The sequence below is a fragment of the Crotalus tigris genome, unplaced genomic scaffold (assembly GCF_016545835.1).
Source record: "Crotalus tigris isolate CLP2741 ecotype Arizona unplaced genomic scaffold, ASM1654583v1 scf7180000024167.7108832, whole genome shotgun sequence".
NCBI lineage: Eukaryota > Metazoa > Chordata > Lepidosauria > Squamata > Viperidae > Crotalus > Crotalus tigris.
Genome location: NW_024100417.1, coordinates 3,115,487 through 3,139,659, shown reverse-complemented (window position 1 = coordinate 3,139,659; position 24,173 = coordinate 3,115,487). Strand labels below are relative to the sequence as shown.

At 37.5% G+C, this 24,173-nt stretch overlaps 1 protein-coding gene across 3 annotated transcripts in view; it reads right to left on the bottom strand.

Moving 5' to 3' along the window:
- Positions 1-5,622: 5,622 nt before the first annotated feature.
- The window catches only part of SLC6A17 (solute carrier family 6 member 17), a 42,469-nt gene continuing 23,918 nt past the window's right edge, over positions 5,623-24,173 (bottom strand). For all 3 annotated transcript variants that reach the window (XM_039323110.1, XM_039323109.1, XM_039323111.1), the window contains 9 exons: positions 23,980-24,106; positions 23,161-23,342; positions 22,303-22,413; positions 20,626-20,867; positions 19,863-20,055; positions 17,156-17,348; positions 15,813-15,972; positions 15,394-15,556; positions 5,623-14,459 (listed from right to left, as the gene is read on the bottom strand). In XM_039323110.1, coding sequence (XP_039179044.1) covers positions 14,091-14,459; positions 15,394-15,556; positions 15,813-15,972; positions 17,156-17,348; positions 19,863-20,055; positions 20,626-20,867; positions 22,303-22,413; positions 23,161-23,342; positions 23,980-24,106 — 1,740 coding nt within the window. In that variant the 3' untranslated portion in view covers positions 5,623-14,090. The remainder of the gene's footprint in view (positions 14,460-15,393; positions 15,557-15,812; positions 15,973-17,155; positions 17,349-19,862; positions 20,056-20,625; positions 20,868-22,302; positions 22,414-23,160; positions 23,343-23,979; positions 24,107-24,173) is intronic.

Here is a 24,173-nt window from a genome sequence, read left to right as displayed (position 1 = left end):
TGGACTTTCAACTCCCTCCAAAGGTTTTCTACGGGGTTGAGATCTGGAGACTGGCTAGGCCACTCCAGGTCCTTGAAATGCTTCTTACGAAGCCACTCCTTTGTTTGGGATCATTGTCATGCTGAAAGACCCAGCCACATTTCATCTTCAGTGCCCTTGCTGATGGAAGGAGGTTTGCGCTCAAAATCTCATGATACATGGCCCCATTCATTCTTTCCTGTACATGGATCAGTCGTCCTGGTCCCTTTGCAGAGAAACAGCCCCAAAGAATGATGTTGCTTCATAGTAGGTATGGTGTTCTTTGGATGCAACTCAGCATTCTCTCTCCTCCAAACACGATGAGTTGTGTTTCTACCAAACAGTTCTACTTTGGTTTCATCTGACCATAGGACATTCTCCCAGTCGTCTTCTGGATCATCCAAATGCTCTCTAGCAAACTTCAGATGGGCCCAGACATGTACTGGCTTAAGCAGGGGGACACGTCTGGCACTGCAGGATCTGAGTCCCTGGTGGCATAGTGTGTTACTGATGGTTGCCTTTGTTACGTTGGTCCCAGCTCTCTGCAGGTCATTCACTAGGTCCCCCCGTGTGGTTCTGGGATTTTTGCTCACCGTTCTTGTGATCATGTTGACCCCACGGGGTGAGATCTTGCGTGGAGCCCCAGATCGAGGGAGATTATCAGTGGTCTTGTATGTCTTCCATTTTCTAATTATTGCTCCCACAGTTGATTTCTTCACACCAAGCTGCTTGCCTATTGCAGATTCAGTCTTCCCAGCCTGGTGCAGGTCTACAATTTTGTTTCTGGTGTCCTTCAACAGCTCTTTGATCTTCACCATAGTGGAGTTTGGAGTGTGACTGTTTGAGGTTGTGGACAGGTGTCTTTTATATTGATAACAAGTTCAAACAGGTGCCATTAATACAGGTAATGAGTGGAGGACAGAGGAGCCTCTTAAAGAAGAAGTTACAGGTCTGTGAGAGCCAGAAATCTTGCTTGTTTATAGGTGACCAAATACTTATTTTCCACCATAATTTGCAAATAAATTCTTTCCAAATCAGACAATGTGATTGTCTGGATTTGTTTTCTCATTTTGTCTCTCATAGTTGAGGTCTACCTATGATGACAATTACAGGCCTCTCTCATCTTTTTAAGTGGGAGAACTTGCACAATTGATGGCTGACTACATACTTTTTTGCCCCACTGTATATTAATTCTCAGCATAAGTCTTCCCTACCAAATTTCTTAGACTTTCCTAGGGAAGTAACCGTGGTAATACACTATTATTATCTATTCATTTTTGGGGGAGGGGGTTATTCAGAGTGCTCAGTTCTATTTATTTATAAGAACTTTGACTAATTCAAGGGCAAAGCCAATATTGTAGCCATGTCTAACTGCTCTTGAAGGAATAATCATATTTTATTAGGCAGTAATATGTACTGGGAGCATATCATCCTTGGTGTGAACCCATTTCATCCTTCCCCCTAAGAATTGATGTGTTGCTTAAAATGTGCTGGCCCATAAAGCTGGAACTATTTTTCCTTGTGGTGAGTTGCAAGTATGCAATAGTGCAGGATAGCTTGTATTATGAATAGGTGTTATAAAAGAATGTGTTATTTGGGCATTGAGCTTATCTGTCATAGATAGTTATTTTCCAGAACTAACTGGCTCAATGTATACCCAACTTTGTTTGATGTGTTTTTTTTAATGAGTCCCATCACATTAATATTTATTCTCCTGGACCTGTGAGTGCATGATTTGAGATAACCCATGCTTGGTATTAGAGAGGCCCAATTACTCAGTGATTTCTCTGGTTTGGGTAAAAAGCAATACGATATGGCAGTGTTTCTAAATCTTGGCAATTATAAGTTTAAGTCTAAGCATTTTGAACTTTCCAAATGCTGAGAAACACTGGAGTATGGTATTCCATGGTTGATGGTATATAGGCAAATTGAAAACTTTGAATTGGATGAACTGTGTCCAGAACAGTATCTTAAACTAGTTCATCATTTGGATTAACCCAAAGCAGCTCTGAAGTGCAGAGACCCAATGACTGATTCCTTTCTATATACTTTGAGCAACCACATAAGATGTAGCCACATAACATCTAGCATCACCTCCTGATTATATGGTGTCTGATTTGAGGTTGGCCATAGCTAGCTATCAGCTGCAACATTTCAGATCAATTAATTTAATTATTACAGGGAACTACCATAAGTTACTTTTTGTCGTTCTAAGTCAATGAATAATACTACATTTGATTATTTATTTTGAAAAGTAGAATGTTCAGCTTGTATACATATGCTAAATTTTAGATACAGAATTATATGAACTTTAGATTGATACTCACCTCAATAAGTATAGGTAGTCCTTGACTTACAACCACAATTGAGCCCAACATTTCTGTTGTTAAGTGAGACATTTGTTAAGTGAGTTTTGCCACTTTTTACGACCTTTCTTGCCACAGTTGTTAAGTGAATCCCTACAGTTGATAAGCTAGTAACCTGGTTGTTAAGTGAATCTGGCTTCCCCATTGACTTTGCTTATCAAAAGATGGCAAAAGGGGATCACATGACCTTGGGGCGCAGCAATGTTCATAAGTATGAATCAGTTGCCAAGCTATTGAATTTTGATCAAGTGATCGTGGAAATGCTACAAGGGTTGTAACTATGAAAAATGGTCATAAATCACTTTTTTCAGTGCCACTGTGACTTTGAACAGTCACTGAATGAACTGTTGTAAGCCGAGGACTACTTGTAATCTGTCTTTTGAAGTTTAATATTAATAAGGGGACATGAATTTCAAAAATTGAGATCAAATTGAGGAACTTTTCATCTTTTTAATCAACTTCACATCACTGACACTGGAGAATTTATTTGCCTCATGGGAGCAAGTAGGTTTATTTAAGGCTATAATTAAAAAAGTCAGTAAGAAATAGCCTAGGTATATGTAATGAGAAAAATTCTGTTGAGACATGCTGTGGCTGAAGAGGATTAATAAAATGAAAGGATTATTGGGGTAGAAAAGATTGGGATGATAGTGATTAAGCACAGATCCATCAAAAATACCATTATTGCTTGACTAATCTTCGGAAATATAAACAAATCCTGAAATGTTAAATATGTCCCACTTAGCCAGGAGAAAACAAGCTTTCTCTGTTGCTGCTGCCAGTCTGGTTATTTCTATGTAATTATTCTAAGATGTGACTGAGTGCCTAGACCAGAGTTTCTCAAACTTGGCAACTTTAAGATCTGTGGACCTCAGTTCCCAGATTTCTCCAGCCTGCTGTGGGGTGTTCTGCTGGCTGGAATATTCTGGGAGTTGAAGTCCACATGTGTTAGTGTTGCTGAGTCTGAGAAACACTGGCCTGGATAGAGTAGAATCCAGAGCTTTTTTGTCTCAAATTAGGCAGGAATATATCACTATGGGAGGCCAAGAGAACCATCCAAAGTCTTAGGTTCTTGCAGTCTCTCCCATTGGCTTGTTTTTCTCCCTGTTTCAATTGGCTCTGATATCATATTTGTCCTAACAGTAAAGATTTGCTACAATTGTTTACCTGCCCACCTGTCTCCTATTAGTTTATTTTGTGTCATAAAGGAGGTTGTTTGGAAGAGTCTCAGCAGGAGAGGACTTTGGGTACTTTAGCAGTATGTGAAATTGAACTCCCTGGGCTTTAGATTGTTATCTTGTAGAGCTGCACCTCAATCTTGATCTGAACAGGAAAAGGTTATTAGGAGGGTCCATGAGGATGCAAGTCACCCCTATTAGCAGCTCCATAAAAAACCTTAATCTTTTCCTGAAATCTCACAGGTGCATCCTCTTTCTTACACGTCAGATTGTATATACGGCATTTCTTGTCAAAGACTAAAGATTCTAGAACAACACCTCTTTTGTTTTCTGAGATAGGCTTCTGGAAGCAGAACAGCAGACAAACATATTAATCTGAGCAGGAAAGATTTTAATCGAAGCAAAATGTTGGTAGTCAGGGCCATCCCTCCTGATCAGCAAATCAATATAACTGCTTCAAGCAGCAGATGCTGAGGAACAACAGTAACAGTCCCAGATCTAATTCCTAAAAACTTCTGAGGTTCTCTTCTGCTGTAGAGGATATAAGTGATTATCAAACATCCTATCAACTAGGATCCTATCAATGCAAATTCCATGCACAAATGTAAGGTACCCCAGTTTTGCATCAATACAAAAAGTTTCTTTTTCTGTGTGTATGGGTGAAAAAAATGCCTTAGGGAGGAATTAACCCAACAAAAATTGCATATATTAATTAGTTACAAAATGTTGGCAAATAAGGAATGAAAAATACTAAAAGGGAAATAGACAGAATTATCCTTGAGAAGAACAAGGCTGGCTGGCTAAGTGGCTTTCCAATCTCTTCTTAAAAACTCCAGCGATTGAGCACCCACAACGCCTGAAGACAAGCCATTCCACTGGTTAATTGTTCTCACTGTCAGGAAATTTCTCCTTAGTTCTAGGTTGCTTCTTTCTTTGATTAGTTTCCATCCATTGCTTCTTGTCCTGCCTTCAGGTCTTTGGAGAATAGCTTCACCCCTCTTCTTTGTGGCAGCCCCTCAAATATTGGAATACTGTTATCATGTCACCCAGACCTTCTTTTCACTAGACCAGATATTGTTGCAACGTTGTTCATATATTTTAGTCTTTAGCACCCTAATAATCTTTGTTGCTAATTGTTGCTTTGTTGTTAATTGTCTTAAAGCTCTTCAACAGAACATTGGAATATCTTGGAGAAAATTTGCTCCTCTTCTGTTACAAAATACATGGTCTTTTTCATTTTTTATGCCAAAGACACAAAACTACAATTAGAAAAGAATAAAATCAACAAGCTTTGTTGGAGCTTTGATCAACATCCTGGGAGCAGAGAGACATCTTGTGGTTATTTACATCTCAGAATGGTATCACATTTTCCAGGCTGTGCAGTCTGAGCCTATACAACTTTATTTTAGGCAATTACCTAGCATTGCTACCTATATGAGGCACTCAGAACAAATCCTGCTCTCTATTCAAGATAGTAGTACAACATCCAGAGGGGAACAGAAGTAGACACATGGGGCAGCTGTCATCAAGGTTTATGTACATTGCTGCTATCCACCCCCTGGTAGGGTCTTTTCCCAGCCTCTCATACTTACTAGTTGCAGAATCTTAATCTACTCATCTCAGATGCCACTTATGAAGGAAATTGAATGAATAGTATCTTCCTTCTGATGTGGGAGGGCAAAATGGTTTTCTACCAACATAGAGGTCCATTAGTAAGGCACATGTGTACAACTAAATGCCCTCCATGGTTCCCAGCCACTGGGCCAACCACTGATTATTCTGGAAAGACACTTAGATGGAAAAGGCTTCTTTAGAGATATCTTTGAAACAGTCAGGTACATTCATGTAAGCCAAAGTGGATAGTATAATGTGGAAGCAAATGGGCTTCCTGAGATTGGGTTGATGAGTGGGTAACCAACTTTAATTTATACCTTGGATAGAAGAAACACACCACTGAAACTTTCTTGGCACTCCACACTATATCAAGAACCTGTGAATATTGTCCCTAAGCCTTTTGAAACAAGGGACACACAGGAAAAAAAAAAGCCCAGAAGACAATGCAAGGTAAAGAAGAAACTCTTTTAATTGCAGGCTGCTGTGGGTTGTTACAGTATTTCTCCCATACAACATAATTCTCCTGCTGACACAGGGTGCTTGGGATAATAGTTACACTGGCTATGGTGTATATGAGATAAGTCACTACAAATTGTGCTTCCCATTCACCCCCACCCCCAATCTAGTTTCATCAGCCATAGGCTTTCTCATTTTTTCTATGCAGGCAATTCAGAAAACTCAGCAGCCTCCCCCCACAAGTTCAGCATCCTCATTTCATGCACAGACCTTCTTAGCATGGATTCAAGAGGCAAATTTGGGAACCAGCTAATCCAGTACAGCAAGATAAATTTAAATCTACACCAGATTCCTGGCTCAGGAATTCTGGGAGTTAAAAGTCCACGATTCATAAAAGAGCCAAGGTTGACTATCCCTGATCTACACTATCCTCATCCTAACTCTTTCCCCACGAGATAGAGTTAGCATTAATATAGAGTTAATATAGCATTTAATTAATTCTTCCCCATCTTTCTGGATTACTGTAAAATCAGTGTATATTTATTCTGTCCCAAAGATATTTTGAATGACATCAGTCGATTTAGGCAATCAAAGTTTCTTCTGGCAGCAGTTTCAATAATATTGTAGTTTTTTTATTGTAAATGAAGATGACATATGTGAGACTTCCTTTGTTTAAAAAAAAGGTTTCCCCCCCCCTTAATTCTCTATGTCTGATATACTCTATGTTATAGTCTATATACTGTATGACACAAGGCTATGGACTATAGCGGGTTGATGGAAATTTCTTGGTGGGAGCCGAGAAATTATACCATAGAGTTAAATATTACTACAGGCTTATGGTAGGTACCACTTGTAGCTGCCTACAGAACCCAGTAGCACTTTAAAAAGCCTAACATTCAATACTATAAAAAGAATGCCTAGTAAAATTTGGTAGGTTAAAAATATTCTTCATAAAGCCACCTGAGCTGTATGGGAAGATTATGCAATAAGAATGTAGGTTCACCGTTTGACTTCCTGCTATATTGTTGAGTATTTTTTTCTTGCTAGATGTTTTGTAAAAACTGCAGAATGTTTCAGTAATCTGAAAGCAATGCTTAATTTCAAGATTACAGTCAGTGAGGCTGACTGGAATATTAGAACATTGAGGCAAAGCACAAAGGACCAACTGGTAAAAGAATATCCAGAATAGAATTATTGTAGAACTGATGAGCGCCAGACTCAGTTCTGAGGTTAAAATTTCAGACTGATAACATTTGGGTCTGAAAATACTAACCATCTTAAACTAACTCAGCTTACAGTGTGGTGGCTTGCAGAATCTAGTAGCTGCAGTCACATCTCATCTAAAGGGTACTATCAGGAGAAAGGCTGAGCTAATTTCAAAAGCTGCCATTAATGTTCAATGGTGCTGTCTTTAGAATAATCCCACTGTGTTTTTGTTTTACAGAATAATCTGATGCACATTTAAGATTAGAGCAACAAAATTTAGATGGTTTATAGATGGCAAGAAAAGTTTCTATGCTGCCATCTCATGGTCATATATGGTAACTAAGCATGCCTATATTTGCGTAGAATCAGACAGATAATATTGCCATCCCTTCCTTGCTATATTTTTTCATAATAATTCCATTTCACCTCATAATAATCTAACCACATATCATCATACTGGGATTCATCATATCTTCATTCATTGTTTACTTTATAAGTTTTTTTTAGAACCCAGAGTGAAGTATATCTTGGCAGCATTGACTCATTGACTAGAAGGATCAACTCATGTTGGCAGAAAGTTGGACTCAATTTATGATGTCATAGGTGAGCCAGGAGTAGTTATAGGATCCATTTTGACCTTAAGCATGAGTATGGTTCAAGCAACTCATGCTTCCAGATAGCAATAGCACTTAGACTTAAATACTATCCCATAATGCTTTACAGCATATTTTGGGTGGTTTACAATGTCCGCGTATTTTTGATAAGAAAACTACATCTTTCCAATGCTGGAAAGGCTGATCAAAGTGGAAGCCCGCAAAATTTAGAGACTACGACATGTAGTTATATGTCTTAGATAAGATTTGAGTTTGGACCAAGATATAAGAAATGTACTGTATAGCATACTGTTTCAGACAAGAGTTTTAAACTGTAAAGACCTTGCTTCATTCCTGGAATCTTATGGAGAACCTCCATGAAGTTGCCTGCCATTTCAATCTTCTCATGGTCTCCTTCTTTGGAAGCACATAAAATCAGTAGCAGTATTGGCGCTAAAAGCATTTTCTTAAGACTATTGGGCTCATTCTTTATCAGACATGTTCCAGATGAGTTATATTTCTCTTCTAGATACTAGTATTTACAAAAGCTGTAGTTTGTGCTATAAATTTTTTTGCCTATCCTAAGTGGCTAGATAAGATCTTAGCTAAGGGGTAGCCCAGTGATAAATGAAAGAAAATAGTCTGCTTTTGAGCCCTCTACTTGGATTAAATCTCCCTTTCCATAATTTCCAGCTTTGAGATTGGTTGGTTCAATGTTGGTTGAGATTACAGCAATTTAACTCTGATAAATCCAGAAGGCATCAAGCTGGAGAGGCTCATTCAATCAAGTGAGCAGGGATATAGCATATTTATTATCTTCTATTGGCTATTTGTTTTACAAAGATTGGGCATATATGATCCTACATCTGTTAAGCAACAGGCCCTACACATTATTCTACGCTGACAGAAGACGATGTCCCCACCCACCACTATCCTTTTCTGTGTTTTAGTTTAGCAGCATACAGTACATGACCATATTTTGGGCTCATTCTATTGGCAATATAGTTGTATACAGGACACAGATTAATGTAGTGCTTTGGTAATATTCCTGGTAAAATAAGCCAGACATCTACCTTGGTCCAAGTCCACAGACACAGAATATCCATACAAAAGCAACAGAATGGCCTTGAAACAGATTATATTATAGGAAGAAAACTAACTCTAGTAGAACAAAGATAAGCACAACAGCAGATATGAGTCTTAACACAGAGAGACTCAATGGATCAGTTGCTCAAGGCATCTAACACTTATTCCCATCACACCTCAGTTGCTGCTTAGCAAAATGCCACAATGAAATACTGTTACATATTTTCACAGAAATAATGACAGAAGTGCCCTTTTGTGCGCCACCCCCTCCCTCCCGCCCCACGGGCAGCTCAGCAGGATGTGGTCACTAATCAGACACTAAAAAATTATAAATATATCAAATGTACAATAAAATATATCTGTACAGCACTGAGAATGAAAATAGTTCACTGATCACTTTGGAATATGTTTCTCATTTAACAGAATTTACACCAATATTTACAGAATAAATATACAATAGAAATAGAATCTATAGATTATTTTCTTCTCTCTTTATATATATATATATTATGTACAAACAAACAATATATGTTTCTTTGCCTTCCCACTGCCACTATTCCTACCCCCCCTCCCCCCCCACACACACACAAAAGAAGGAAGGAATTGCCATGGATCCATTGTGGAAAATCTTTTCCTTGAGAAGCCAGTCAAGGGGCATTACATGGAATTAGCTCAGTTTGTCCAATGGCAGTTCAAACGTGTCCCAAGGTGCCCAGAACAAATCAAGAATTCTGGGAATCTTTGATAACTTCCTTCTGAGCAAAAGAAGAAGTCTTCAGGAGAGAACAATATGGACAGGAAGAGGAAACTCTGTATTCAGCAATTAGCTTCTTCAATGATTGCCTTTTCACATTTTGCATGATCTCTAGATCATAGGGGCTGGGCTATATATTTTTTTCCTTAAGGGAGTCCACAGGGGGAAAAAAGCTATCAAAAGATAAATAAAAAAAGAAATGGAACCTTCTAGCAGAGATTTTTTTTTTTATCCCTACTTGATTCATTCCTTTTTCATGACTCACAAATTGAAACCATCAAAAATCAAGTGGTATCTCCTTCGCTTTAAAATGTACCGTTTACAATCTCTTTATAAAAATGAAAACAGTCCATTTAATTGTTCATATCACAAGCTCACATGATCTCTGCTTATAGTCTTGTCAAGAATATCCAGAGAAGTCAGAAGAGGAATTAAAGAGCAGGAAACAAAAATCTGCTGAAACCAATTCATTATAACACTATTCTGAAAAGAACCTTTGTCCTAGAGCTGTCAGTGTCTGTAGTATAAGGAAGCAAAAGTAAGAAGGCTTAATGAAACCTACAAGCCCACTCTTGATTGTCTTTTACATCATAACCAACTAATACTCTTAATAATTTCTAAAACAGTCATCACAAAAAATGTTTCCAAGAGAAAATCCACTCTGAACTATCTTTAACTGCAGCATGCTTCTAATTAATTGATTCCAGCATAATTACTCTATCTTAACCAGTCTTTCTGAAGTGGTTTTCTTTGTATCCTGAAAATAAACTTCCCTAACTATATTTCTAATGTCTGTAGAGCTGTGCAGGCTTTAAAAAAATTGGATACAAGTGCTCTAAATCAGTACACTACTATAATTAAAGCAGCCCGGCTTTTTCAGCTCTCTGCATGAACCTGAAGAAAGATGCTGTTCTTTAAACTTATCTAGGGGCCTAAAAAAGCTGGGGCTGTTTTAAGAAATAGAATAAAGATATTCAGCTTTTACCTCTTTCTTGGCACTTCATTCAAATCTTTTTCAAAGCATGCAAAACTCTACAGCACATAGTCATGTGTAAAAATTAGTTAGGCCTGAAGTAACAACAAAAAAACCCCACCTGCTTTCTTAACATTCATTGTACAAGTGTCATAATCACCAAATCAGGGTATATGATCATCAAAAACATAAGCTGCCATAATTCTTATCCTTCTGATCATTAACCGCTTTGAATCAAGTTTTTCTGTTGTCTTCTCTTCTTTCAACTTTTCATGTTTTAGAATATAAAACTATGTAGGGAAATGTTAACATGATAATACCTGGAAGAGTAAAAAATGTTCCTGTAGTCTTAAAATGCTTCTGCATACTATTTTATTCATATTGTTGGCCTGTTGTAATATATCTGCATAACTGAGTGAAGGGATGTTGGCGTATATTGGCCAGCCTTGTAGTGGAAATGGAAAAACAGTGCCACACACTGGCACCCATTTGTTTCTTTAGCAAGTGGCTTACTTAAAGAAATGATCAAGAGATAACCACAACTTCAGATATTTCAAGGGCTGTCATACAGGTGGTAAACTAATGTGCTTTTTCCTCTTCTATATATTGGATCTAAATGAACAGATTGATTTTAAAAAAGAGGAAAGAGCAGATTAAGAATTAGAAAAGACCCATTGGCAGAGTAAGCCAATGCATGGCCTGGAAGGTGGTGGATTCTCTTATTAAAGATTTTTAAGAGAGACTTCATAGCAGATTACTGCTGGTGCTGAGATACTAGGTTTCCTATATATATATATAAAAAAATATGAATCTTCAGATATATGTGAACTCCAATTCCCATCATCAGAATGACCGATAGTAAGCATTGATCAGACTTGGTGCTCACCTTATCTCAAAGGCACGCACTCCTATTTATGAAGTCCATCCCAATTCTATAATCCTTTCATCTGTAGCAGTTGGACCATATTTCCAATAGCAGTAATTTAGTTTAATTGATTCCAGTGGAATTATATTGACTCACATCCAAAAGATTTATTTCTGACTAGGAAACATGTAGAACTATCACAGAAAATGGCTTCTTTTCTTTTTCTTTATGCAAAATTGCTGCTTTTACAGAACACAAATAAAATAACTTGTATAGTAATGTGATACTTCATCACTGGACTAAAAAAGGTCAGAAACTGACTGAAATAAGAACTTAGCTACCTCCATTGTTTATTCAGATTATAATATATCATAAGAAGGCTTAGTTAAATAATGTAGCATGTGGAAAGGGAGACATCAAAGTATAATTATGCATATTTCTCCAGGTTACCTGAGTAGTCTGAAGTCAAATCTGAACCCTAAGAACAAAAAGAGAATCCATTGTCTGCTGAAATGGAATGCAGAGGTACTGGCAAACCAAATCATCAGAAAACATTGTAGAAAGACTGTAAAAATGCTAAGTCTCTGGAAAGTAGGGCATTCTTTATCATTTTATTGACATCTTGACATTTCCTCACTGACACTTCCTTGCCTCTATGGGAATAAACTAGTTGTTTTTCACTATTGCATAATGAATACATCCTGGATAATTGGGATTCCTGACATTAATTTAATGCATTGTGATATACTGTTCAGTGTTGGGCTACGTTGTGTTCTGGAAACCCAATGAACAGAATTAAGTGGAGTTAGGACACTAGATCTTGGCTTCTGTTTAATTGTTGATTTATGCCAAACACAAATTCAAACCCTATTTCTCTATTCCACCACTTTGTAAAGTTATATTGTATATTTAAAGCAGAATAAAAATCAGCCTCAACTAATAGTGGCAGGCAGCAATATTCTGAAAATATAAGTACTATCCATTGACCAATCACCTTTTTAATTTCCCATAATGCCCTGGACACAACTTTAAAAGTATTATTGGTGATTAATATTCCAGCAGATTCAGGCTCTCAACAATGTTCAAAGCATAAGATTTTCTTTTTCTTTTTTGTTGTTGTTTACTGCTAAAAAATTATGCATAATATTAGTCTCAGAAACTAATAAACAGCTGGCCATAGAGAGGCAATCCCAGTAAACACATTTAAAGTAGCTTCTATAAATCTTTTGTACCATTGCAGACATCTAGTCAAGATCTAGCCACTCAACTCTCTACATATGAACTCTTAAAGCATCTTCTGCAAATGATTTACAGCTACTACTATTCCTATCAATATGTATTATTTACTATTTAAAAAAAACAGACTTGGTGGTACTTCAGTCCACAAGTTGCAAGTAAGGGAATATTTAAATACCAAAACTAGAGAAGGATGAAATGAAAGGGGGAGAGGGAAGCCATTTAAAATGTTCATTAATTATATGGTTTACCTGAACAACTTCATAAACTCTCACAGATAAATTGTACAATTTTGGAGGAGGAGGAAGAGAATATTTTAAAATTGGTTTTAAAAATTGGCACTGCTTGTTTGAATCACCAACTGAATGTGACTGAGTGGGAGGCAAGAACTCTGCCACTAGACTTTAGTAATCTTATCAATTCTATCAATATCTGATACTGTGATATATGTGCAGTTATCTTCCTCACTGCAGTTAAAGAAAATAGAGGCAACAGTCTGAAGAAAACATCTAAATTATCTTAGATATAAAATATAAAACGTTGTTTAGAAAGTTTGATAATCCCGCTACACTAATCCCGGCTGGAGGACATAATTCACATGTGCTATGTTGAAGGAAATGTGCTATCAATGTTTTTTTAATGTGCTTGTCACTCCTTTCAAAATTATAATATAGGAAATTCCTTCCTTATATTTAGTGGCCCCATATAACAGGAGTAGAGAACCTGAAGCCCTGCAGATGTTGCACTGCAGTTCCCTGCATTCCTTATCATTAGCCTTCCTAGCTGATGCCAATGAAATCTAACAACAGCCTGGGGAGCTACTTATTCTCTCCATCTCTATTATAGAAAAGAGCGGCTACTGGAATAGTTCTTACTATGTCCTATATGTCAACATTTAATTACTGTTGTGTAAATAATGTCAGGAACAACATCCTGAATTCTGGAAAACTACACTGATAGAGCTAAGTTTTGGTTCTGACTGACACACATGGCACAAACATGAATTTGTGATAGAGGAACACTGTGAGTCTCAGCAGCATGCATACCATGGCCAACTTCACTGAAACAAAACACCCTTCAGTTTTTGATCCATCTTCAGAAATAATATCACCAATCTCACATAATGCAACGGCAAGCATTCTAATGTGCTGTCTACATAAAATGTATCTTAGTCAAGAGTTGTAAGACCTCTTCACTAAGACTGTGCAAATTGGATACGGTCAAAGTGTAAAACCAGAAACGTCCTCGTAGAATCCATATTGGGCTATTAGTCTTTTTAAATCTTGTGCTATGAATAGTGGTAGTTATTCAGCAAATGGGACAAAAGCCTCTTCTCCTAATTAAAAGTAAGGGACAGAGAAAGAGAGAGAGAGAGTCAAGGAACTAGCTGCTTCTTGTTTTTGTTTTGGCTGTTTCCTTATTCCATCTCTCTCCCCCAATCTTAGATTTCTTGAAACAGGTTATCTGTGTTTTTCAATACCAATTAGCTAAAATTTCCCTTTTGACCATAAGATTTATTGCAATGTCCTATGACTACTATTATTCACTGAGGAAAATTCTGGTATTTCATTTGGAGAGCACCAGAAGGAAAGCAACTTTCCTTCTCACCTTTTACACTTGGTATCATCTACCTCTGGTTGCTATGCATGACAGGAAGGGGTTTTTTTTTTTTAAAGCATAGATGTCCTCCTGAAGGACTATCTTCTCTTTTACCCAGAAAGTAGGGGAAGGCTACTGGTCGATGGTCACAGTTCAGATTCAGGAGTGGTATCCATGAGGTACCCACTGCTGTAGCGTCCATTAGCAACATTGCTCATTTCCATTGGGGACGTGCTCCCAGGGCCCAGATAAGAGCGATGTACAGGCATTGGAGAAGGGGTTTCACTAGGAACTTTGCTCAAGATGAAACGGGTCTCATCATTGTCTTCCAAGTTGGATATGTCCTTCATCATGCGCCCCTTTTTGTATGTGACAGACAGAACATTAGAACCATCTGACACCAGGTGGAATTGGCGGAGGATAAAGACCACTGGCAGAGGAAGGATGGCCAAGATGATCAGAGACACAAGTATGCCCATTGCCCATTTAGGGTAAAAGAGAAATTTCTCTGCCGCCTGGAAAACGAAACGGGAACAGTGAGATTTAGCATATATTTTTGGTATTATACACACATTTCTCAAATTAATTAGCTTAGCAGTTCTTTGAAACTGAGGCAAACATAAAACCATTCCTTATCCATCACCTTTTAGGGAAGGAACACACTTTGAAAGGAGATGTTTAGAAGAATTAAACTGCTACCACTAAACAATTTCCCTTTCTCTTTATTTCATATAAGTAATTTCTTCCTTTTCTGTGTCAACAATTTGTCTGCTTCTTATTCACTATTCACTTTAGGCAGCTTACACCTGAGAGAATATAAAAATACAATTCTAGTAGTCTAAAGTCAGCTATGACTGGCAGGATAAAAGCCTTTATTCTATATGTACAATCCTTGCCTATTGTTGATGAGTGGGAATTTATTTATTTATTTGATTACAATTGCCACCCAACTCAACCAAGTCGCTTTTGTTTGAAAAATGATATGAAACAAATGGCTGTTTTCACTACTTTCATAATCTAGGAATTTCCTGCAAAAGGAATAAATGCTTAAATCATTTTTCAGTCAGAATCTTCGTAGTCCCCTGTCAAAACATAATTCTGGATTACTTTATTTTAAAGCATATGAGACTGTGATATATAAAAATTGTGTCATCTTGAAGGATTAAATGAAGCAGGAAGAAAATATCACAGTTCTTTGGACCTCTAATGTACAATCAGCATACTGCTTTTAGAACAAGAGTTCCCTTTGGCTTAATGTATATGGGCCTGATCTAGTATTTACATAACTTCATCTGCACTGAAGAATCGGTGGCTTTATTACATATTGTCATGCAGATATCAGTCATGCTGCTGATATACAGCAGCCTATGCAAATAAAATGGATCACTTTCACGCTGATGCCCAGTTTATGGATTTGAAAATCTTGAGGTGTAATTTATGCAGACTCACCTCTTCTCTTATCCAGGCACTATAACCTGGTGGATTGACTGCTAGCTGAATTATACTGGCTGTCATCAGGCCAGCCATACAGATGGGTGAAATGTACTTCCATGTATAAAAATAATAGCTGGAAGGCCGGAAACCCAGCATTTCTGTTAATTCTTGCATGAATCTAAAAAGGGAGAAGGAAGAAAGCAAACAGGTGAAGCACAAATGCCAGATTCTGTCTTTTTATTTCACACTGGATGGAGAAATTCAATTGTGAAATTTTGCTGGCACTAAAAAAAATAAAGAAAAATCAAGAAATCTGAGGTTTTCACAATCAAGTAAAGTCATCGTATAAAAAGTGGTTTTAGAAGCAAAGGAGTAAAAGAAGGAAGAAATATAAGAACATCAGTTCCACTGATTCCTTTTGAAAGAACGCTTACTTCTTGGTACCGTAAATCCAAGCCACAGTAATGTTCTCCAGGATTACCACAAGAGTGAGTGGCAGTGTTGCAGAGTAATCATCAAACATGGTGACGAAATAGTTGCCTGAGCGTTGCACAAAGATCAGACCCACGAAGAAAGCAAAAATGCAACAGCCAACTGTAAGGAGCAGATGACAATGGTTAACACATATAACTTTCTCTTAGATGCAACGGCTGTTATGTTGGTCTGGTTAACATATACAGTACTGTTATGTTTGTCCTATGAATATAATTATACTGCTTAAAAAAATAGCACACAAAATAAAAAGTCCTAAATAGAAATTCACAAATCATGAATATACTCCATACTGTGGAATAAAATAGTGCACTTCTACTGTATGTTTAGGCATGACAGAATTGGCATGTGCATTCAGTGGCAAAACAGGCAAATGTGTGCAACAGACCAAATGTAGGATCCAGCAGATCTTCTTATATGTACAGTAAAAACTATCCTCTTATGCTAAGCAGGGAAGCTAACTGAAGGCAGAACAGAGCATAGCATTTAGTCTTCCTGTGTTTAAAAACATGATTTCAGCACGCATGCTTCTCTGAAAGTAAATAGCCGTTGCAGAAAATGGGGATTATTTCCATAGGAATTGCTTCCAAGTAAACATGCAAAAGTCTGCAAAGCATCATGGGGCAAACAGTATAACTTATCTTTAGAGAAAGGTAAAACAAATTTTACTATAAGTAAGTCTGGGAGATACTTGACTTAATAGTATGATGTATTGCAGAGAAAGCTCTTTAATTTTATCTGAGCAATCAGCAGAAATGACACAGTTCACAACACTTAAGGATTAGAGATGCCTCCAGCTAAGAATGTGTGGGCTGGTGAACTCAAGGTCAACTTTAGCCCATAGAGAAGCCTCTCATTTATATGCTACATTTGGGCTGTGGTTACATATTTTATCACAGTACATTTCACTGAAAACAGGAAGATTTACGTCCAAGTAACAATACATAAAATATGATGTAGAGTGACAAAACCATTTTCCAAACCACAACTCAAACCTACTCATCACAAACTATTCTATAAACCAATACTTTGGTCCATTTGTTTCCAAATAACATTAGCTATCACCTCATTATCATAAGATTAACTTCCCAGAGGCTGAAAGGAAAAGGCTATTCCTTCTTTTTAAAGTAACAATGTTGGTGGCAACATTGATTAAGGGTCTGGATTAGGATGTTGGAGGAAGAGAAAGGATACCTGCAGCTTAATGGGCCCAGAGTGGTCCGCCTCTAATATATCTATAGTGTTGTCCATGTGACTCTTTGCATTTCCCTGAAAATCACCTTACCTGTTAATGCTTCTTTGCGCACTTTGAACATGTCAATGATGGGGGTGGTGATGCCAGCCATGGTCCCAATCATGCTTCCCAAACCCAGGTTTATCAGCATCAGGAAGAACATCACTGACCAGAAAGGAGAAGCTGGGAAGTGAGTCATTGCTTCTGTGAAAGCTATGAATGCGAGGCCAGTTCCCTGCACTGACTGTATACAGCCAAAAGAAGATGCTTGTGTTATTCTTGACAAGAGAAAGAGCGTTATAAAAGCAGATGTGTGTGTATTCTTGTCAATAGGTTTTTGTCTGTAAAACTACAAGCTTTCAGAGCCAAACAGCCAGTCACGTATTAGCCTTTGGTCCAATGAGGGGAATTTCCTATATGGATAAGTAGAGGGAGAAGCATGCATGTACTAAGGGTTGCACAAGCATCTGCTGTTTTCTATATATACATGCCCTGGAAGAGAGAAAATAAAACTCTGGCTTTATATTGCATGTATATCATAGATATGATGGGATGAGTATTTATTCCTCAAGTTTTCCCAACATCAGTAACTGCCTATGACCCAAGCAGATTTATTCACTTATGGTCCATAAGTCCTGAACCTCTTTCTTTTCAATAGCTGTGGAGAAAGGCTACTTACCTACCACTTCAATAAATTATTACCCACACATTTGGAAAAACTACTTCACTGTGAGAAAATTCATGAACTTTCTTTCACATCAGGTTTAACATCCAATAGTATTTTCTTATCATAGATGTTTCCACTCAGTACTCCTGAAATGAGTGCTAACTGGCCATAGATTTCAGAAACCTCAGAACATTAAAAACCAGTGACATAATTGTGGGCTGAAGCATTTGCGGTTGCAATTCTGCTACAATAAATTACATTAAAAACAAAAGATGCCTGAGCCATTCCTCTGGATCTAAATATCATGTCTCTTATGATAAACCAGCAAGAGGATTGATCCATGCTCTACTATGCTGTATACCCAAGCAATAGTTTTCAAGACCACCTGTGGGCTGATAGACATTTTTTTTGGCATCTCCAAGGTTCTTTGCCCCACTTGACTTTATTTTAAATCTTTCAATTAAAATAATTATGTGGGAATGCCCCCCCCCATTTCAAAACAAAATATAAGAGGGTTATATCACCTTTCTTTAGAAAGATGCCTCTGTTCCCTATGCATCTGAAACTTTAGTCACTGCTAGGAATCAGATGCTGCTATGAGGAATATTCTAGACATCTGCCAGATAAAATTTCTCAGATCAGGTCTAAGTTGGACTCTGAGTAAGTGCAGTTCAGTGATGGGATTCAAATATGTGAATAACCGGTTCTCTGTGTGGATGCCGCTTCCAGAAGTCCATTCTGGGCCTGGGCAACAAAAAAAAATAGCTACTGGTTCTGCTGAAGTAATGCAAACTGGTTGGATCCCACCACTGGTGCAGTTGAGTTGATCAGTGCATAGACTGCCCATGGAATGGGTTTGTGCCAATTGACCCCAATGAAATGGACAGTAGTAAGACTACAGCTTCAGAGAGTCCCGGAGGAAGAAGATTAATCTAGAACTTTTTCAGTTAGGATCAGACCTGGATATAGTACTGAAACAGCATTGGTTGATTACCTGCGGAGGGACTTGGGAAGGTGGATCTGCATCTATTCTAACTCTCAGTCTCTTAGCAGCCTTCAGTATCATTGACTATGCAAACTTCTAGTTGAGCTTAGGGGGCTAGGAGTGGGAAACAGGATGTTGCAGTAGTTTTTTCTCCTTTGGGGTCAGTTCTAATCATTATTGAGCAGGGGGGAAAGTCTAGCCCTAAACCCCTAATGTGTAGGTTGTCAATCCTTCTACTTTCCTACATGAGACCACTAGGTAAGGTTATCCAATGACAGAGGTTTATGTATCATTAGTACATGGTTTTATTTTGTTTAAATCACTTAATAAATGCAGAAAACTATGCCATGGACTATGCACTTTTTACTCCATCTATTAAAGTAGGCATTCTGAAGTTAAAAACCATAATGAACTGAATCCAGCAACTTATGTTTCTTTCCTCGAAAAGCCTTATTTTACAGTATCTTGGGGTTTTTTTAAATATAATTTAATGAACAAAGTTCTTAACTTTAAATAAATTCAGTATGAAGACTTTGCTCATGCAAAATTCTAAATCAGATTTTTTTAAAAAAAAGAGTTGTTGAACAATCCATGATTTATTGTTGAACAATCCATGATTTATTCTTGATGCCTTTGAGCTTCATGCCTTTATGCACAGACTCCAACTGTCCAGTCGAAGATACAGTACTCATGGGCTTTCTGGCCCAGTTTTCTCCAATTATTGTGCAAACACTTAGAATGAAATAGGTAGATCACTAAACAAACATTTGAATAAGTTAAGATCTAGGATTAGATGTGTTAACAAACCTGGAATTGGAATTTGTAAATCAATAAATCATGGTTGCACATTGTGGCTTATTGCTTTTACATCATGATTTCTGTCTTGGGATGACCATGTCATTAGGAACTTATCATTATTTACAAACCAAACCAATACCTACAGTCATTTTATGTAAGGGATTTGACATTGGGGCAGTATTTGATCAAGTCTTCGTTCCAGAAGAGATATTGCTTCAGAAGAACTATAATGTGTTCTTTTTCCTGTAATTTATCTCTTTGTTTTCAAAGGAATTAAGATGGCACCAAATGTCAGTCCTTAAACATACCTTGTTAAGCTCATCTTCCAGCAGGCAGGGATCCAATCCCAGATTCTCAAATTGATCCTTTTTCACTGTCTTTATGACAGCATACATTTCAGTGTAATCCTTGGCTGTCAGATGGGAGAAGTTCACTTGGGGTGGTATCAGGGCATGGCTGAGGATATTTGTGTTCAGATAACCCAGGATCTTCTCAGCATTTCTACAAAAGGAAATATATATATATATATACTTACAAAGACATTCTCTAAATCCCAGAGAATACAATGAATTCCATCTACTCTCAGCAAAATAAGCTATCATTTTTTTAGACTGATGTAGAAGAATTAATTTTATTATTCTCAGGAGTTTCTTCAGAAACTATATGATGAAAAGATCTCATCTCTATTTGTTGTAAGCAAAAGATCTCTATTTGCTAGGAGCCATGGTGGCACAGTATTTAGAATGCAGTTTTGCAGGCTAATTAACAGCTGACTGCCAGGAGTTTGATTCTGACAGGCTCAAGGTTGAGTCAGCCTTCTATCCTTCCAAGGTCGGTAAAATGAGCAACCAGATTGTTGGGGGCAATATGCTCTCTGTAAACCACTTAGAGAGGGCTGTAAAGCACTATGAAGTGGTATATAAGTCTAAGTGCTATTGCTGTACACTTGAGATATCAATCCATTTGGAGGAGAATGATAGCTTATTGAAATTGTAAATTAGAATAAAGCTGTACTTCAGAAATGATAACTGTATGTGCTAGAGTTCCCTACCCAAATCACCTGGTACTTACTCAATCACACACTTTTCATTCATGACATTGGCTTTGAAGCCTAGCACAGCAAAAACAACCAATGTGGCCAAGATGGAAGTGAAGAAATTGATAAAGGAGACAAGGGCTGCATCAAAGTGGCAGTTATTATCCTGTTTGTTATAACTGGAAAAGGCAATAACTCCACCAAAACCCAGTCCAAGGGCAAAGAAGACCTGAGTGGCAGCTTCTCGCCATACTTGGAGATCCAACATTTTATCAAGCTGCAAAAAACAGAGATGGACAGAAAGGTCAATTCATCCCTGCATCTTTGTTGGTGAGCAGGGAAACACCTCTTACAGTATATTATAAACAAAGAGGAAGATTGTAGGTATACTTTATATATATGCTGGCAAGGGCCCAATAACTTTCTCTTCTGCCAATGGAATTATGGATAATAATAGGCAAATCCAAAGAAGGTGGGGCATTTTTAAGATCTATTAAAATCAGACTATTTGTTTGGAGTGCTCATATATTAATGTTACCCAATAAATTATAATCTCTGGGCAGTTTACAGTTATAAAACATATATAGTTTTTATGCGATTTTTACTTGATGAATTACAGTTTGATCAGTATTTTGGTGTTATTCATTGGAACACTATTTAACTATAAATAGCCATCAGATTACAAACTGTAAAATAAATTTGTCGGTGGACCAGCATCACAACTAAGTGTTACACATAGAATACTGCAGTGAGTAAGTTAAAGATAATGTAGGAAGACTGACTTCAGATTCAATTCGCCAAAGATGCTCAATTTCAAAATTCTACTCAGGGGTGCAAGTTCGTCCTTTCTCAAAACTGCCTCTTTGCCAAGATCATGCAGCTGTCCTCCACAGCTGGCACATAGTTCCAGAGAAGGATGATATCTGCTTTGGGAGTTGCAGATGTCATCTGCCTGACAATCCAGGCATTCCAAAGCACTTTTGAAAACATCCCCAAGCGATATAAAAAAACTCACCCAATGCTGCAGAAATTTCCATAAGGAAGATGCTAACGTTCTGGGATAATATCCAACAACTAAATTATTATTCCTATATATCTGACGTGTACCAAAATGGGAAAAAGGTGCCTTAAGGCACAACGAAGAGTAGAGACAGAAAAACTCTCTTAAGTTTTAAGTACGGGTAGTCCTCAACTTACAACCACAATTGAGACCAAAATTTCTGTTGCTAAGTGAGACAGTTGTTAAGTGAATTTTGCCCCATTTTATGACCTTTCTTGTCACTGCAGTCGTTAAATTAGTAACAGGGTTGTTGACTGAATCTGGTTTCTCCATTGATTTTGTCAGAAGATCACAAAAGGTGATCACATGATCTTGGGACACCGCAACCATCATAAATATGAACGAATTGCCCAACATCCAAATTTTAATCACATGACTATGGAGATGCCTCAGTGGTTGTAAGTGTGAAAAGTCATGTCACTTTTTTCAGTGACTTTGAATGGTCACTAAATGAACTGGTGTAAGTCGAGGACTATCTGTACACTTAGTGAGCCTGTGAAGGCTCTTCTCTCTCAACCTAATCTACCTCTCAGGGTGAATGTAGAGTGGAGAAACCTGGAGACCCACCTTAATAGTTAGGCACAAAACCAACTGGGTGACTCTCAGCTTCTAGGAACTAACAATAATGTAAAGGTATTGTAAAAAGTCTTACCTTAGGAGTGAACATATGTAGAATCCCATCTACTGCCCCTCTCAAAAGCAAACCCCTGACCAGGAAGCAGATCAATACCACATATGGAAAGAGAGAGCTGAAATACATCACCTAAGTGAGGGAGAAGATGTGATGTAAATCAGCAGTAGCACTGATAGGCACCTAATCAGTTTTTTAATGCGTCATAGTTTTCTATAAAAATGTTGGGAATTTCAATTTGAGGAGATTAGATAAATTATCTTCTGGTTATTCCTAACCTTCCTTATAAACAGAACTATGATTTCCAGAAGGGTAGTCCACTAGACTGAGAAACTGAAAAACAAGAAGATGATGGCAACCATTTCCACACATGGCCAAAAAATACATTCACCAATAATCAAGTTTGTGAGCTCTGTTGAAATAAGAGTTATGGTGTCTTGTGGCATTTTAAATATGAGTAAATGTATCAGATCCATACATTGGTGAAGTAACCATGGTCCATAAAAATTGTTACAATAAATTTGTTCGTTCATCTTGTAATATATTTATAACATTCAAGACCTCTAGTACTTTAAATCGAGCCATCTAATCAGAGTAGCTGGTCCCGAAAGAGCTGGATAATGGTGAATATAACCCATTGTTGCCATGGGCCTGTTCACATGCTTATCTTTTAAATAATTACCAAGAAGCACAGGACCATGGAACATGGAACAGGCATACCTACACTTGGCAAGTGTTTAGACAAAATCTGCATGTTTTCAGAATTCGCTTGAACACTCTGGCTGTGTAGAAGTGACTACTGATTTATACTCTTAAAAAAATCAATCAATTCTAAAGATCCTGCTATTCTTTATTTCAACCCATCACCATGATATTTACCTTTCCTGAGGATTGGATTCCTTTGATCATAGCTAAGCCTACAATGCTCCAAGCCATCAGTAGACATAAGGTCATTCTCCAGTTAAGTCCACCACTCTCTGAAATGGAGCTGGAAATATCCAGGGCATCACGATACCAGAAGAAAGTAGTTGCAGAGCTTTTGTCACATTCTGGTTCTACAACTGTATAGGATAAGAACTTGGGTTGAATACAAATCTTTCATTTGGCAATTTACAGTGGCATGCCTAAGGTGTAGCTAAGTGAGATAGAATTTATTTAGAACTATTGCATAGGACACATTAGGAAATATGCCTAGAGGTCTTTTTCAGAAATGGAAGTGGGGAGACTGTTGCTATCCAAAATTGGATTAAATAAATGGGGTGATTTATACTCACTATAAAAGATTCATCTATGTGCTGGGAGATGTTCAAAGTCTATTAAATGCTCCATTAGCTTCCAAAGTATCTCAGTTGCATCCTTTGGAAACTATTTCTTACCAGCTCATGCAATCTCTTATTCTAGAAGGATGAAACAGACCTGAGCTATTGTCATTTTTGGAATGGAAGCCTCTGTTCTGCTACACTCTTAACATCACAGAAAAAGAGATATCGAATGAATACTTTGTGTTTCTCACAGAAGGAAGAAAAAAAGTGAATGCATCCCACCCTTCCAAGTGGCATTAACAGGAAGCAGCATTAAGTACTATTTCAACAATTACCTTTATTGCTTTATTATCCTAATAAAAAGTAGACAATTAGAATCGAAATTTGCCTCATCTTCTTTCCCCTATACAGATAGTTGCAAAAAATGGCTACTCACTTGTCACTGAGCCATTTTTCAAAATAGGACATTCACTCCAAGGTAAAGGATATTGGAAGGATTTGAAAAAGTAGAAGATGCTCCATCCAATGATCACATTATAATAGAGTCCAACAAACAAGCAGACCTGGCAAAAGGAAACTGAAATCATGTCTAGAACCTAGATAACAATATTTCATTCAAACACAGGAAGA